This window comes from Macaca fascicularis, chromosome 4 (genome assembly GCF_037993035.2).
Source record: "Macaca fascicularis isolate 582-1 chromosome 4, T2T-MFA8v1.1".
Taxonomy (NCBI): domain Eukaryota; kingdom Metazoa; phylum Chordata; class Mammalia; order Primates; family Cercopithecidae; genus Macaca; species Macaca fascicularis.
Genome location: NC_088378.1, coordinates 146,897,925 through 146,911,605, shown reverse-complemented (window position 1 = coordinate 146,911,605; position 13,681 = coordinate 146,897,925). Strand labels below are relative to the sequence as shown.

The window sequence follows — 13,681 nt, the reverse complement described above, 5'->3', positions numbered from 1 at the left end:
AAGTCCACCTCCTGCTCCGCAAGAGCAACAATTCCCAGCTGGTGGTACCTGGCGGCAGTGCTGGAGAAACGCCATTTATTGACTGGCAGAGTACACCTAGGCTTAGAAAACAAAAGCTGCAGAACACTGCAAGTTTAGGATTCAAAGAGCATAATCAAGAGAAAGACGTCTCATAGAAAATGTTTCTATGAGGAATAGTGTAATCCTACTATGTTTGAGATGCTTTGTAGATTTCAATAGCGCTACTAAGTCAATTAAAGCATTACAAAGGAATGCAATTCTTGTGAAAGGTTTCAGAAATTCCCGTAAAGGGTACATTTCCGGAGAGGAGAATTCCCTCTTTTTTTTTCTCCTAAAGAGCTGAAGGCTATACAGAATTGGAGAATTATAATACCTTTGGAATCAATGCCTTGTTTTATGGAAAATAAACACAGCCTTCAGGTTATGAAAACCAGATGTATAAGAGGACAACAGATTAAAAAATTAAAGTGCAAGCCGGCGCGGTGGCGCTCCCCTGTAATCCCAGCTACTCCGGACGCTGAGGCGGGAAGATCCTTTGAGCCCAAGTTAAAGCCAGCTTGGGGAACAAAGCAAAAGTGAAATAAAATAATAATAATAGTAATAATAATACCACTTTAAAAATAATCTGTAGAGTTGGAATAGAATATAGTAGCCAGTGAAACTGCACGATTGTTGAGGCTTAAAGATAGACCAATCAGAGCTTGTAACGTCATATTTAGCGTCTTCTATCATCCAATCACTGCACTTTACTCACTATAAATAGCAGAGAAGCTCGCGGACGTATTTGCGCTAGTCTTGGGTGTTACGTTGTGCTGTTTTCCCATCATGGCTCGTACTAAGCAAACTGCTCGGAAGTCTACTGGTGGAAAGGCGCCACGCAAACAGTTGGCCACTAAGGCAGCCCGCAAGAGTGCTCCGGCCACCGGCGGTGTGAAAAAGCCCCACCGCTACCGGCCCGGTACTGTGGCTCTGCGCGAGATCCGCCGTTATCAGAAGTCTACCGAACTGCTGATTCGTAAACTACCTTTCCAGCGCCTAGTGCGCGAGATTGCGCAGGACTTCAAAACAGACCTGCGCTTCCAGAGCTCTGCTGTGATGGCTCTGCAGGAGGCGTGCGAGGCCTACTTAGTTGGGCTGTTTGAGGACACTAACCTGTGCGCCATCCACGCCAAGCGCGTCACTATCATGCCCAAGGACATCCAGCTGGCTCGCCGCATCCGCGGAGAGCGGGCATGATTACTCCGGCAGCTCTGACGGTCCAATCAAAGGCTCTTTTCAGAGCCACCACCTTTTCAAGTAAGGTAGCTGTAAGAAGCCAATCTAAGACGAAAGGGAATGCATTGGGAGCACTTTTCGTTTTGATGTTTGCCACTGAAGGCTTAAAAACCATTCGATTTTGGCTGGTCACTATGACGCGCCTGTGATTCAAGCACTTTGGGAGGCTGAGGCGGGCGGATCACCAGAGGTCAGGAGTTTGGGATCAGCCTGGCCAATATGGCCGAACCCAGTCTCTACGAAAAATACAATAACACGATGGGCGTGATGGCAAGCGCCTGTAATCCAAACTACACTCGGGAGCCGGAGGCAGGAGAATCGCTTGAACCTGGGAGGCACAGGTTTTAGGGAGTCGAGATCGCGGTAATGTACTCCAGCCTGGGCGCCAGCGAGTCTCAGTGTCAAAAGAAAAACATTCGACTTAAAATAGTTCTGGAGTCTGAATGGGTTTGTATTTCTTAACCCAGTTCCTCAAAGCCTGTAGCTCTGTTAATAAAAGCTATTGGTCAAGCCAGCTTGGTCCCACCCCCGTCTCCCAACCCTCCCCCAACCGCCGCTCCCGCCACTTCCTGGGGCTTGGAGGAGGAGTAAGGGAGGGCACTGTAGGCGTCATATTTCCCGCCTGCGCGCTTTTCATTCTGTGTCCGCTGGGGGTGGAGGAAGGGGTAACATTCGGTTACCCCTAAACGTAAAGATCGGTTCCCCTATTCTCTCTCTCTCTGGTTAATTCTTAACCCAGTTCCTCAAAGCCTGTAGTTCTGTTAAGAAAATAAAAGTCATTGGTCAAGCCAGCTTGGTCCCACCCCCGTCTCCCCACCCTCCCCTAACCGCTGCTCCCTCCACTTCCTGGGGCTTGGAGGAGGGGTTGAGGGAGGGGACTGTAGGCGTCACATTTCCCGCCTGCGCGCTTTTCATTCTGTGTCCGCTGGGGGTGGGGGAGGGGTAACGTAGATATATAAAGATCGATTCCCCTGTTCTCTCTCACTTGCTCTTGGTTCACTTCTTACGAAGTCATGTCTGGACGTGGTAAGGGCGGGAAGGGTTTGGGTAAGGGGGGTGCCAAGCGCCACCGCAAGGTGTTGCGCGACAACATCCAGGGCATCACCAAGCCGGCCATCCGGCGTCTGGCCCGGCGTGGAGGTGTCAAGAGGATCTCTGGTCTGATCTACGAGGAGACTCGCGGGGTGCTCAAGGTGTTTTTGGAGAACGTGATCCGTGACGCTGTCACCTATACGGAACACGCCAAGCGCAAGACGGTCACTGCTATGGACGTGGTCTATGCGCTCAAGCGCCAGGGACGCACCCTTTATGGCTTTGGCGGCTAAGGTTGCTGCTTTCTCCCCAGCTTGCGTTTCCGAACCAAAGGCCCTTTTCAGGGCCGCCCAACTAAACAAAAGAAGAGCTGTATCCATTAAGCCAAGAAGCTCAATGTATAGTTAATGTGAATGATAATGAGCTGACATACTAGAAAGGAAAGATTACTGGAACTGCAAGTTTGCCCTTCACTCACTAGATATGGGTAGGGGAGCAAAGATATTCCAACTCTGAAGCGTGAATGGGAAAAACATTGAGTTAAAAATTTGTGTTAGTTTCCAAGGGACAAAGGGAAGCGCTGCCCAATCAGTGAGCGCCATTCGTAGCTGTCAACCAATCAGAACTGATAAGCTAATATTTCCTGAGGCAAGCCAGAGAGTCGGAGGGGAAGCTAAAAAGCTTATTGAGAAAGGACAAAACCCTGTTTTAGTAAATTTTTTTTTTTTTTTTTTTTACTAATTTTTATTTTTTAGCGATTAGGAAATGAAATCACAGACTTTTAAGTATCCCTCATTCATGTACTGAGAGCAATACTCAATTTATTGCCACCAATACAATTTGCCTCGATTTAAAAGATCCTGAAAATTGAAACCCCATTTAGACTCCTGGAATACCCAGGACACTAAATTCAGGGGCGATTAAAATCTGTTTTAGAGAGAAAAGTCACCTTTTTCAGTGTTACCGGGCCTTCAGCAGTTAGCCTTTTTTCCCCCCTTTAAGTAGAAATTGGAATTTGGGTGATAGAAATATTCTGAAATTAAATGGTGATGATGGTTGTACAACTAAGTAAACATGGTAAAATTCATTGAATTGTACCTAAAGTGGGCAAATTTTATGGTATATTAAATATCAATAAAGCTGATTTCTTTATATACATACATATTTTTATATATGCAGAGAGAGAAATGATGCAGGCAGGGTGGCAGGACATGAGGTTGGTAGCATAGGCAATGTTGGTCTGTGAAGGGCCACCTGTGCTAAACCTGGAAGCCTGGGGTTTGTCCAGTTAAGTCATTGTAGCCACAGTTTTAAACGATGTTCCTGATGCAGTTATGTGTTCAGTAGTACATCTAGCTTCAGAACTCAGCTGGAAAACATGTGAACTTGAGATTAGCTAATAGGGAAATATCTTACTCTCATCTGAGTAAATATTCACAAATGCCTCTCATTGTGCTCATTGTTATAGAGGACTGATTTCGGCCTCACTACGTTAGCTTCAGTGATGCATTCCTCTGTATTTTGAGGTCCTGTTTTCCACCTGACAGTTTTCATCCAGCGTTTCTTGAGTACCCAGCTTGGCTTAATTTAAAACAAGTACCCAGCTTGGTTTAATTTAAAACTGACAATGGAGAGAATTCATAGCTGCATCCTGGAATCAGAGGAGCAAAAATGAGCCTAGTATGGAGTGTGGGTCATTTTATGCCTTTCTTAGCTGGTATTTTAAAGATATTTATTGGTCTCGTATGCCAGATATTGTTGTAGACATTGGGGTACATAAGTTAGCAAATTTTAATTCCCTTTCCTGAATTCCAGAGTCAATGTAGAGGGGTGTGTGGATATAGATTACCCATATGGGAGCTATAGCTGCTGTAACAATAGCCATGACTAGCTCCTGTTATGTTTTGCCTGGCCTTTTTAGCTCATAGCATTGCTGATAGGTCATACTCATCTTAGGCATACTCACCACCACCTTGGGCCTTCTTCAATCCTAACACTCATGCAGTCCTTGTTCAGAACGAAGATAATGTTGCTTAATTTGCAGCCCCTAGACTAACCCCCCAGATTTTCTAAAGAGAAACTGCACACTGATTGCTTCAGGCAGTGGCAGGTCAAGGAATGAGAGATGTGGAATTGATTGTGTTAGCATTCTAGTGGGCTTAGTGGGGAGCCTGGAGACTTACATAGAAGATTCAAGCATTCATTCATTCAACAAACCTCTATAAACTACCTGTTAAATGTCAGCCCTGTTCTGTTTGTTAAATATATTGTTACATATATAGTTAGAGGTGGGGAAATTTTATATATATATATGCTATTGAGGATAGTCAGTTATATACCATATGCTAAATGAGCAGAAAAGCACATTATTTTACAAAGGATGATTATGGGAGGTCTCTTTCTTAAGGTTGGTATTTGAGGAGAGGCTTGAATGAGATGAGATCTAGAGCTATTCAGATATCCAGGATAAGACCCTTCTAGGGAGAAAAAATAAATATAAAGGTGCTGATGCTGGAAATGCTTGGTCCATTCCAGAAACAGCTAGGAGGTCAGTGAAAAGAAAGAATTGGGAAGAGAATGAGGTCAGAGGGTAGCCAGAGTACAGATCTAGTAGGGACTCCTAAGTAGGTTGAGAAACTCATCCTAGTTTGCTTGGGACTTTCTAAGTTTCATCACTGAAAGTCCTACACCCTGAGAAACCCCTGAGAGTCAGGCAAACTGTAATGATTGGTCATCTTACTTGTAGGCTATGATAAGGATGCTGGATTTTATTATGAAGGTGATGGAAAGCCACTGGAATGTTTTCAGCAGACAGTGGACATAATACCTTTAAAAAGGATCACTGTTGCTGCTGGATAGAGAAAATATTGTATGATAGGGGGATTAAAAGTGAAAACAAAGACCAGTTAGGGCTCACTGTGGTCGTTCAGACAAACCACCATGGCAGCTTGCTCCTAGAGAAGCAGCAGAGGAAACAATGAAAGGTATTCTGATTGATTTTCGACAGAGCTGACTGCATTGGATGAAAGTTTTAAGCAGCTCAGGACAAACAAGATTGCACAATTCCTGGCCCAAGCTGCTTGAAGAATGGAGTTCTACTGATTGACGTGACAAATATCAGAGGAAGAACAGACTTGGTGTTTATGTATAAACATATTTATTTTGGACAAGTTTGAGATGCCCATTAGATATTCAAATGGATACATCAAATATGCAGTTGTATATAAGTCTAGAGATTTAAGGTCAGGGAGATGGTTTATAATTGCAAACATTTATTTAGAGACACAGTTTCACTCTTGTCTCCCAGTCCTAAGTGTAATAGCACGATCTCAGCTCACCGCAACCTCTGCCTCCAGGGTTCAAGCTATTCTCCTGTCTCGCCCTCCCGAATAGCTGGGATTACAGTCGCCCGCAACCATGCCGAGCTAATTTTTTTAAAAGTAGAGATGGGGTTTCACATTGTTGGCCAGGTTGGTCTCGAACCTGTGATTTCAGGTGATCCACCCGCCTCAGCTTTCCAAAGTACTGGAATTACAGGCGTGAGCCACCGTGCTGGGCCTATTTTTCTTAAGCTCTATGTTTCGTTCTGAAGCTTGAAGTGGGTGGAAGCAAACTGATAGAATTTGGAGAGGTGGTTAGGCAACCTGGGATTGAGAAACAGCCGGAAGCTGCCACTATCACAGGCTTTGGCATTGCTAGAAGTTAATGTGACACTTACAGCTAGGCCTTGGTGTTCTGTTGAACATAAACTATTTCACAGAACACAGAGCTTGTAAGTGGTGAGGCTAGTTGAGTTAGCCGAGAAAAGGAGTCCAAGAACTGAGCCAGAATACACCAGAGTGTGTAGTGGAGTAGTCCCTTCTGATGAAAACTTTACAGTTCCCACTCATTTACTAGTGCAAACAATGCTGTACTACATTATGTTTGTTTTTAGCCGTCTCATCCGGTCTCAGCATTTATCTGCTGATGTCTCCCACATTTTTATCTCCAGCTCAGACCTCTCACCCGAACTCACTTACTCAACTATCTACTCACTATGTCCTCCTGTGGGGAGAGGCTTGTTAGCAAAGTAACCAGACAACACAGTTGTTTTTTTGCTGAAGTAGCCCTCTATGTATTTGTTATTAAATCAAAGATGCTGAATATTTGGCTGACTTCTAAATCTGGTCACCTAACTTTGAAACACTTCCTAGGTCGTACAGTTTGAAACTTGCACAATTAAAAAAAATCGGTTTTGGAATTTCCAATTTAAGGCAGGAATAGAAGACCGTTGGGTTGACAGGTACTGTGAATATGCAAGAGTCATCGAAGAATCCTGTATCAGAAGCGGCTTCCATTTTATAGCTACTGACACGGACCTCGGAGTCAGAGGAAATGTGAGTCCTTATTTATAAAACAGACTCCCTTAGTCTACTAAGTGGGAATTTACAAACTGCGTAGGCAGCCTGCCTAGGACAGCCTCCAGCCTGAGGACTGAAAATAGCAAAGCAGCTTTAACTGCCAGTCTTACTCGGGGGAAAGGGTAGGTGACATCACTCAGCACGACGCCAAGCTCAACTAAAAATGGAAGTAAAGGCTTCTGGCGCTACGGGGCAGGGGGGCGGTTGAGGGAAGGTGTTACCAGGGAGGCTAAATGTACAGATCTTGCTGACGTTGCTTAAGTCAGATACGCCTGGGAAACACCTGACATCTATTTTAATCCACTTAATCACTTGCAGCCGGCTGGCATCTTAAGACTCCCGTACAAATAATGCAATGTTTTTAAAACTAAAAAGCTGAACGACTCATTATCGGACTCGCGCTGCACTGTTAAGTTCCTTTAGTGTCAAAACCATAGCATTAAACTTCATAGCTCGCTTATCCCAGAGACCGCGTTTGCTCAGCTGACTTCTGCTTTAGCAGCCGCTCAGACCTAAGAACCTGGTCTCTCCCAACCGGCCTGTAGAAGTTGTTCATACTAGGCGAAGTGGTTGAGTAAAGCTGAGATTCTCCGGAAGAATACGATCACAGCTCTTTCTGAGAGAGAGTGGGCGGCCCTGAAAAGGGCCATTGGAAGGAAAACTGACTAAAATATTAACCGCCGAAACCGTATAGAGTGCGTCCTTGGCGCTTGAGCGCGTAAACCACATCCATGGCAGTAACAGTCTTGCGCTTGGCGTGCTCCGTATAGGTCACGGCGTCCCGGATCACGTTCTCCAGAAAAACCTTGAGAACACCTCGTGTCTCCTCGTAAATCAAACCGGAGATCCGTTTAACCCCACCACGCCTAGCAAGGCGCCGAATGGCCGGCTTAGTGATGCCTTGGATGTTATCCCGAAGCACTTTCCGGTGGCGCTTGGCGCCTCCCTTACCCAAACCTTTGCCGCCTTTGCCGCGACCAGACATAGTCAACGAAGTCTGAGCAGAAAGAAGAGTACAAAAACAAAGCAAGCTACGAGCATTTATATACGAACATCGGACCTTATTGAGAACTGAAAGCGGGAGCGAGGATAAGGAGGCGTTGCTGCCTCACCCTTTGCTCCGCCCCTCGTGGGGCAGTGACCTAAGGACTGTGAGAGACAACACAATAGTTTCACTTTCTAATCCCTTTAGTTTTTCACTCCCGTTTACGACACTACTATTTGAATCTGAAGCTATACCCTCGACTGAGAATTTTAATAAGGGCTTATATTAAGAACTTTCATTAATATGCCAGAGTGGTAGACTTTTTAAGTGTTTCAAGTGCTTGAAGACATTTTGACTATTTAAAGGTACTTAAAAGAGCAGGTGTGAAAAGATCACTCTGGCCTCCTGTTTTCTTGAAATCTGACCTGTTTCTTAGAAGCAGTAGCTGAGATTCTCATATGAACGATGTTCTCACTGTACTTTAAAAAAAGCAACATTGTTCTCAAGGATGGGAGGCTAAGGCCAAGAGAATTCTGTACAAACCTTGCACTAGCGCTTGCTGGTTGCTTTTCTACCCAATTACATATTCTAGCCTTTGCTTTAGCGCATTTTTACACTTTTACTATTTATCCAATTCATTATATAAGTAACTAACTGCTTTTTTGGGCCTTCATTTCCTTATGAGAGCACCTGTGTCACGTAAAACCTGTATTAAATAAATGCATATACCTTTCTCCTGTTAATCTGTTTTATATTAATTTAATTTGCTGGTCCAGCCAGAGCCCTAAGAGGATGGGGGTGGAGTTTTGCTGTCCTTCACACTGTACTGTCTCATTCAGAAGAGGGTGATTGTTAGCTATGTTACATTGCAACCATGCCTTCTTCTGTAAATCGGGTTATGATGATAGTTAATTAGCTAATGTGAACGAGGCATGAGAACAGAGACTGTGGAAAAGAAATAAATATTACATAATATGGTTTAATTTTAGATATAACTACTTTAAAAATCTGCCCAGAGTTGGGATATTGTCCTGAACTCTCATTTTTGGGTTTTTACTCCCAACACCATATCGCTAGCAGCAACTATGTGTGTATTAGTAAGGATTGTTTTTTTAAAATCATAGCCTGTAATAACGTACAAGGTGTTGACAGATTTTTTGCTTTTCGTATGTGACATGTTAAAACTGTCTGAAAATATTCCTTTGTTCTCTTTTCCAAGGTGCATAATCATAGCAGCCTTTGTGCTTTCCTATAGCCAAGCCTGCAGTGTAGTTCAAATCTCCATACACGCTTCTCACTGTTGTTTTAAATTCTGAAAACATTCGTAAATCACTTCTATTGGAAAAAATGGAAGGGCTACTGCTAAATTTTTAAGTCTGAAAAATGCACCCCGAACTTGACTTCTTTGTCTGAGAATCTTAGCCTTTTCACCCAAATCTAAAAAACCAAGACTGATTTTAGACTTCAACAGTGTCAGGCCTCTGAGCCCAGGCTAAGCCACCATATCCCCAGCGACCTGCACGTATACATTCAGATGACCTGAAGCAACTGAAGATCCACAGAAGTGAAAATAGCTTAACTGATGACATTCCACCATTGTGATTTATTTCTGCCCCACCCTAACAGACCTATGTACTTTATAGTCTCCTTAAGAAGTTTCTTTGCAATTTTCCCAACCCTTGAGAATGTACTTTGTGAGATCCATTCCCTGCCCCCAAAACATTGCTCTTACCTCCACCACCAATCCCAAAACCTATAAGAACTCATGATAATCCCACCACCTTTGCTGACTCCTTTTTCGGACTCAGCCCGCCTACACCCAGGTGAAATAAATAGCCATGTTGCTCACACAAAGCCTATTTGGTGATCTCTTCACACGGACCCGTGAAACAAACAGCATTAGCTATAAACTTCAGCCTGCAGCATAACATCACTTTGTGATGACTGGGCAGGAAAAACCCTGTTTAACTGTTTCAGGTGCGTCTCTGTGAAGAGACCACCGAACAGGGTTTGTGTGACCAACAAGGCTGTTTATTTCACCTGGGTGCAGGCAGGCTGAGTCCGAAAAGAGAGTAAGTGAAGGGGGATAGGGGTGCGGCCGTTTTACAAAATTTGGGTAGGTAGTGGAAAATTACAGTCAAAGGGGGTTGTTTTCTGGCTGGCAGGGGTGGGGGTCACAAGGTGCTCAGTGGGGGAGCTTTTGAGTTAGGATGAGCCAGGAGAAGGAATTTCACAAGGTAATGTCATCAGTTAAGGTAGGAACAGGCCATTTTCACTTCTTTTGTGATTCTTCAGTTACTTCAGGACATCTGGATGTATACGTGGAGGCCACAGGGTGTATGATGGTTTAGCTTGGGCTCCGAGGCCCGACAAACTGAACAACTGGGAACAATCAACAGTTAATGCACACAATATGTTATAGGGAGGCAAAATTTTACCTCTACTCTGTTAGGGTCTCCAACTGGACCTGATATTTAATTTGCCATAAAACAGATTAGCAGAATGAAAGCATACAAATGTATGTAATGTAAATTTTATGGGACAGGAGAACCCTCATAAGTGAAGACCCAAAGAAATGGCAAAAACTAAATGCTTTCATATTAAGTTAAAGAGAGGCAATTGTGAGAAAGTAAACCATATGGGGAGATTAAAGGAAAATAGGATTATTTTAACAAGGTTTGTTTGTGTATAGAAGTCTCTCGGCTATGACTCTCTGCTGTGTTTGTGCAGAATTATCTCATCTATGACTCTGCTGAAAAATCTCTCTTTTCTCCTGGTAAAAGGAGAGCATTTTTCACATTGGAATTTTTATCTCCTGTTTTCAGAAAGAAAGGGTTAGAAGAATTCTCTTCTTGAATTGCTGTTTTTGAAGTGCCTTTAGCTCAAAAGAATCCTGATCCCACAGTGGTCTATTTTTGGATGTTATATTCTGCAAACAACACCCCCTTTTTGTCTCCAATCTCACCTTAATTACTCCTCTAATAAAAAACAATCGATTCTTAATATAATGATATTAAAATGTTTGCACTACTCACGAATATAAAATGCTCAATAAATTTTCTTTCACAAATGAGAATTTCATCCATTCTTTTTTTTTTTTTTTTTGAGACGGAGTCTGGCTCTGTCGCCCAGGCTGGAGTGCAATGGCGTGATCTCGACTCACTACAAGCTCCGCCTCCTGGGTTCACGCCATTCTCCTGCCGCAGCCTCCCAAGTAGCTGGTACTACAGGCGCCCACCACCACGCCCGGCTAATTTTTTGTATTTTTAGTAGAGACGGGGTTTCATCGTGTTAGCCAAGATGGTCTCGATCTCCTCACCTCCCAAAGTGCTGGGATTACAGGCGTGAGCTACCGTGCCCGGCCCATTCTTTAAGTATCAACTGTAAATGAAGAGTTACAGCAGAATCCTTGTTCTGTTGAGGAGAGGGCAAAGAATGTAAGTGAGGGAGCGAACAGCTGGACTGAGCTACCACCCCCAGTCCATCTGATCCTCACACAGTAATATCACTTTATTATTTTATGCTATTGGCCAGACCCCGTACCTCCAACACTTTTTCCTACAGATAAAGAAAATATAAAAAGTCAAGCACTGTCCATCAGATCCAGCACATCTATAACTGGAAAAAACAAAATACTTTACCTTCAGCTGGGCCCAGAGCTTGGGGGTAGTCACCTTGGCATAGACCAAGTCCATTGGCATCTCTAACATACTCTGTCTATGGATAACAAATGTCTGTGCCAGGTAGAGTCGCTTGTATGAGTCAAGAAAAACAAAATATAAAACACACAGGCATATTCATTTTCATAATTTTTAAATGCAAATATTACTTTGTAAACCAAACACTGCTTTATTAAAAGCTGGAACACAAGTGAATTTAAGTAAACAATGCAATTCAAACTTAATATTTTGTGTGTGTGGTTTGTTGTTGTTGACAGTTGGTCAGGTGATTTTAGTATGGTACATCAATTTACACTCTAGATGTAGGCCAAGAAAGAATGTTATCTGTGTAAAAAATATTTATTGTAAAAAAGAATGTGAGGCAAGGTCTTTGGAATTAGTAGTTGTAATGTTCGACAATCTGTGGTTGTTATAAAGTTAGTTTGTAAAATGTGATCTAAAAGTTATATGATAAAAAAACTACAATCATAAAATATTCAAATTATATTTTAAACATTACTTTTGTTTACATTCAGTATTCCCATCCCTATAAATTTTCTTCCAGTATTCAACCCCCAACCTCCAGAAAACCGAAAAGCAAGATCAACAGAAATAAAATGGTTAAAATTTGTAAATTCTAGATTTTAATAGATAACTACAGGCAAGAAGTAGTGGGAAAAAAAATGTGGCATGTCATGGTGCATAGTCCTAGAGGAGATAAAGCAATGCAACCAGCTAGACTATTTACAAGCAAAGCCACACATATAAAATAATTAATATATAAGGAATTAAATTATGCTTGGTCGACAGATTGACAGATGAAAAGTGGGTAGCTAGCTATGGATAAAATGAGAGCCAGTTAGATCCCTGCCTCACATTTTGCACCAGAATAACTTTCAGGTTAATGTGGACAGCCAAATGAATTAAAAATAAAATTCTTCTAAGCATTTTGAGTAAGACATTGGAAGTCGCGAGACATAACTTTTCAATCTTTTGAAAGCTTCACAAAAGAGCCTAGTAAGCACCAGTTAACCACTTGCCTGGTTTTTCCCTTATATTCTTAGCCTTAGAAAGTTGTTTTAAAAAATGCTAATCATAGCAAGCTAGAGGCCTGAATGGACAGGTGGACTTATACAGCTTCTCCTCCCCAAATAGCACCTAAGAAGCTCAGAAATAGTCTACACTGCCAAACGGGTCAAACCACATTTCTGTTAATGAACTTAAGAACATAGTCTAATGCTTTCTGGGGATTCTTGGTTTGGTGTTGTCGAGTTTATTAACAAAAACGTAGTTATCACAGCTACTTTCGTTGGAATAATTGAGTGGCTCTGAAAAGAGCCTTTGGGTTTTAGGACTGATCAAAATGTAACTTTAGGTTTACGCTCTCTCTCCGCGAATGCGGCGAGCAAGCTGTATATCCTTGGGCATAATAGTCACCCGCTTGGCATGAATGGCGCAAAGGTTTGTGTCCTCAAAGAGCCCTACCAAGTAGGCCTCGCAAGCCTCTTGTAGTGCCATCACCGCTGAGCTCTGGAAGCGAAGGTCGGTCTTGAAGTCCTGGGCGATTTCTCGCACTAGGCGTTGGAACGGCAGCTTTCGGATCAGCAGCTCGGTCGACTTCTGGTAGCGACGGATCTCGCGCAGAGCTACAGTGCCCGGGCGGTAACGGTGAGGCTTTTTCACGCCGCCGGTGGCCGGCGCGCTCTTGCGAGCAGCCTTGGTAGCCAGCTGCTTGCGTGGCGCCTTACCGCCCGTGGACTTGCGAGCAGTCTGTTTGGTACGAGCCATGGCAATAAGCAGAGAAGCTTGCCTCAAGAGACGTTTGTGAAAGTAAAGAAAGAGCTACTCTTCTTTTATAGAGTCAGACCACCAACTATTGGCCGCAAGAAAATTCAAAAATCCCCTCGCCCTTCTTGGATTGGTCCATCTCTGTGCCTGGTTGAAGATTAAGAGAGGCTCCTGCTCTTTACGGTAGCTACTCTGACGTCATTTTCTTAACCCCTTAGCTGCTATTACACTGTGGCAAGTCTTGTACTGGAAAAGCTTCGTAGTCTTAAAATTTACAACCACACAAAGCAACGCGGAAACCTCCAATTGTTTCTAGTTAAAATATAAAAAAGAAAAAGAATATTGGAGGCGATTAGGGAAATTTGCATGTGTTCTTTATTTAAAATGATGTTTTTCTGGGTGTGGCATGAGTAGTGTGGGCAATTAACAAAACGCTCTTAGCCGGGTGTGGCGGCTCCCGCCTGTAATCCCAGCTACTCGGAAGGCTGTCAAGAGGATCGCTTGAGCCCGAGTTCGAGGTT

General features: G+C 43.3%; 4 protein-coding genes across 4 annotated transcripts; 2 read left to right on the top strand and 2 right to left on the bottom strand.

Moving 5' to 3' along the window:
• Positions 1-807: 807 nt before the first annotated feature.
• On the top strand, positions 808-1,810 carry H3C1 (H3 clustered histone 1). The gene has a single exon (XM_074038729.1). It carries the CDS (start codon positions 847-849, stop codon positions 1,255-1,257), a length of 411 nt encoding a protein of 136 aa, XP_073894830.1. The 5' UTR covers positions 808-846; the 3' UTR covers positions 1,258-1,810.
• Positions 1,811-2,280: 470 nt separating this feature from the next.
• On the top strand, positions 2,281-3,393 carry H4C1 (H4 clustered histone 1). Its single transcript, XM_065544317.2, has one exon. It carries the CDS (start codon positions 2,310-2,312, stop codon positions 2,619-2,621), a length of 312 nt encoding a protein of 103 aa, XP_065400389.1. The 5' UTR covers positions 2,281-2,309; the 3' UTR covers positions 2,622-3,393.
• A 1,981-nt stretch (positions 3,394-5,374) lies between these two features.
• LOC135970687 (histone H4) lies at positions 5,375-7,745 on the bottom strand. The gene has a single exon (XM_065544316.2). It carries the CDS (start codon positions 7,711-7,713, stop codon positions 7,402-7,404), a length of 312 nt encoding a protein of 103 aa, XP_065400388.1. The 5' UTR covers positions 7,714-7,745; the 3' UTR covers positions 5,375-7,401.
• A 3,454-nt stretch (positions 7,746-11,199) lies between these two features.
• Positions 11,200-13,198, bottom strand: H3C2 (H3 clustered histone 2). Its single transcript, XM_015449794.4, has one exon. The coding sequence runs from the start codon at positions 13,158-13,160 to the stop codon at positions 12,750-12,752; it is 411 nt and encodes a 136-aa protein (XP_015305280.3). The 5' UTR covers positions 13,161-13,198; the 3' UTR covers positions 11,200-12,749.
• Positions 13,199-13,681: the final 483 nt, after the last annotated feature.

Bases quoted from the DNA above. Each gene is read 5' to 3' on its own strand.
- H3C1 (XM_074038729.1), top strand. From the start codon at position 847: ATGGCTCGTACTAAGCAAACTGCTCGGAAGTCTACTGGTGGAAAGGCG.
- H4C1 (XM_065544317.2), top strand. From the start codon at position 2,310: ATGTCTGGACGTGGTAAGGGCGGGAAGGGTTTGGGTAAGGGGGGTGCC.
- LOC135970687 (XM_065544316.2), bottom strand. From the start codon at position 7,713: ATGTCTGGTCGCGGCAAAGGCGGCAAAGGTTTGGGTAAGGGAGGCGCC.
- H3C2 (XM_015449794.4), bottom strand. From the start codon at position 13,160: ATGGCTCGTACCAAACAGACTGCTCGCAAGTCCACGGGCGGTAAGGCG.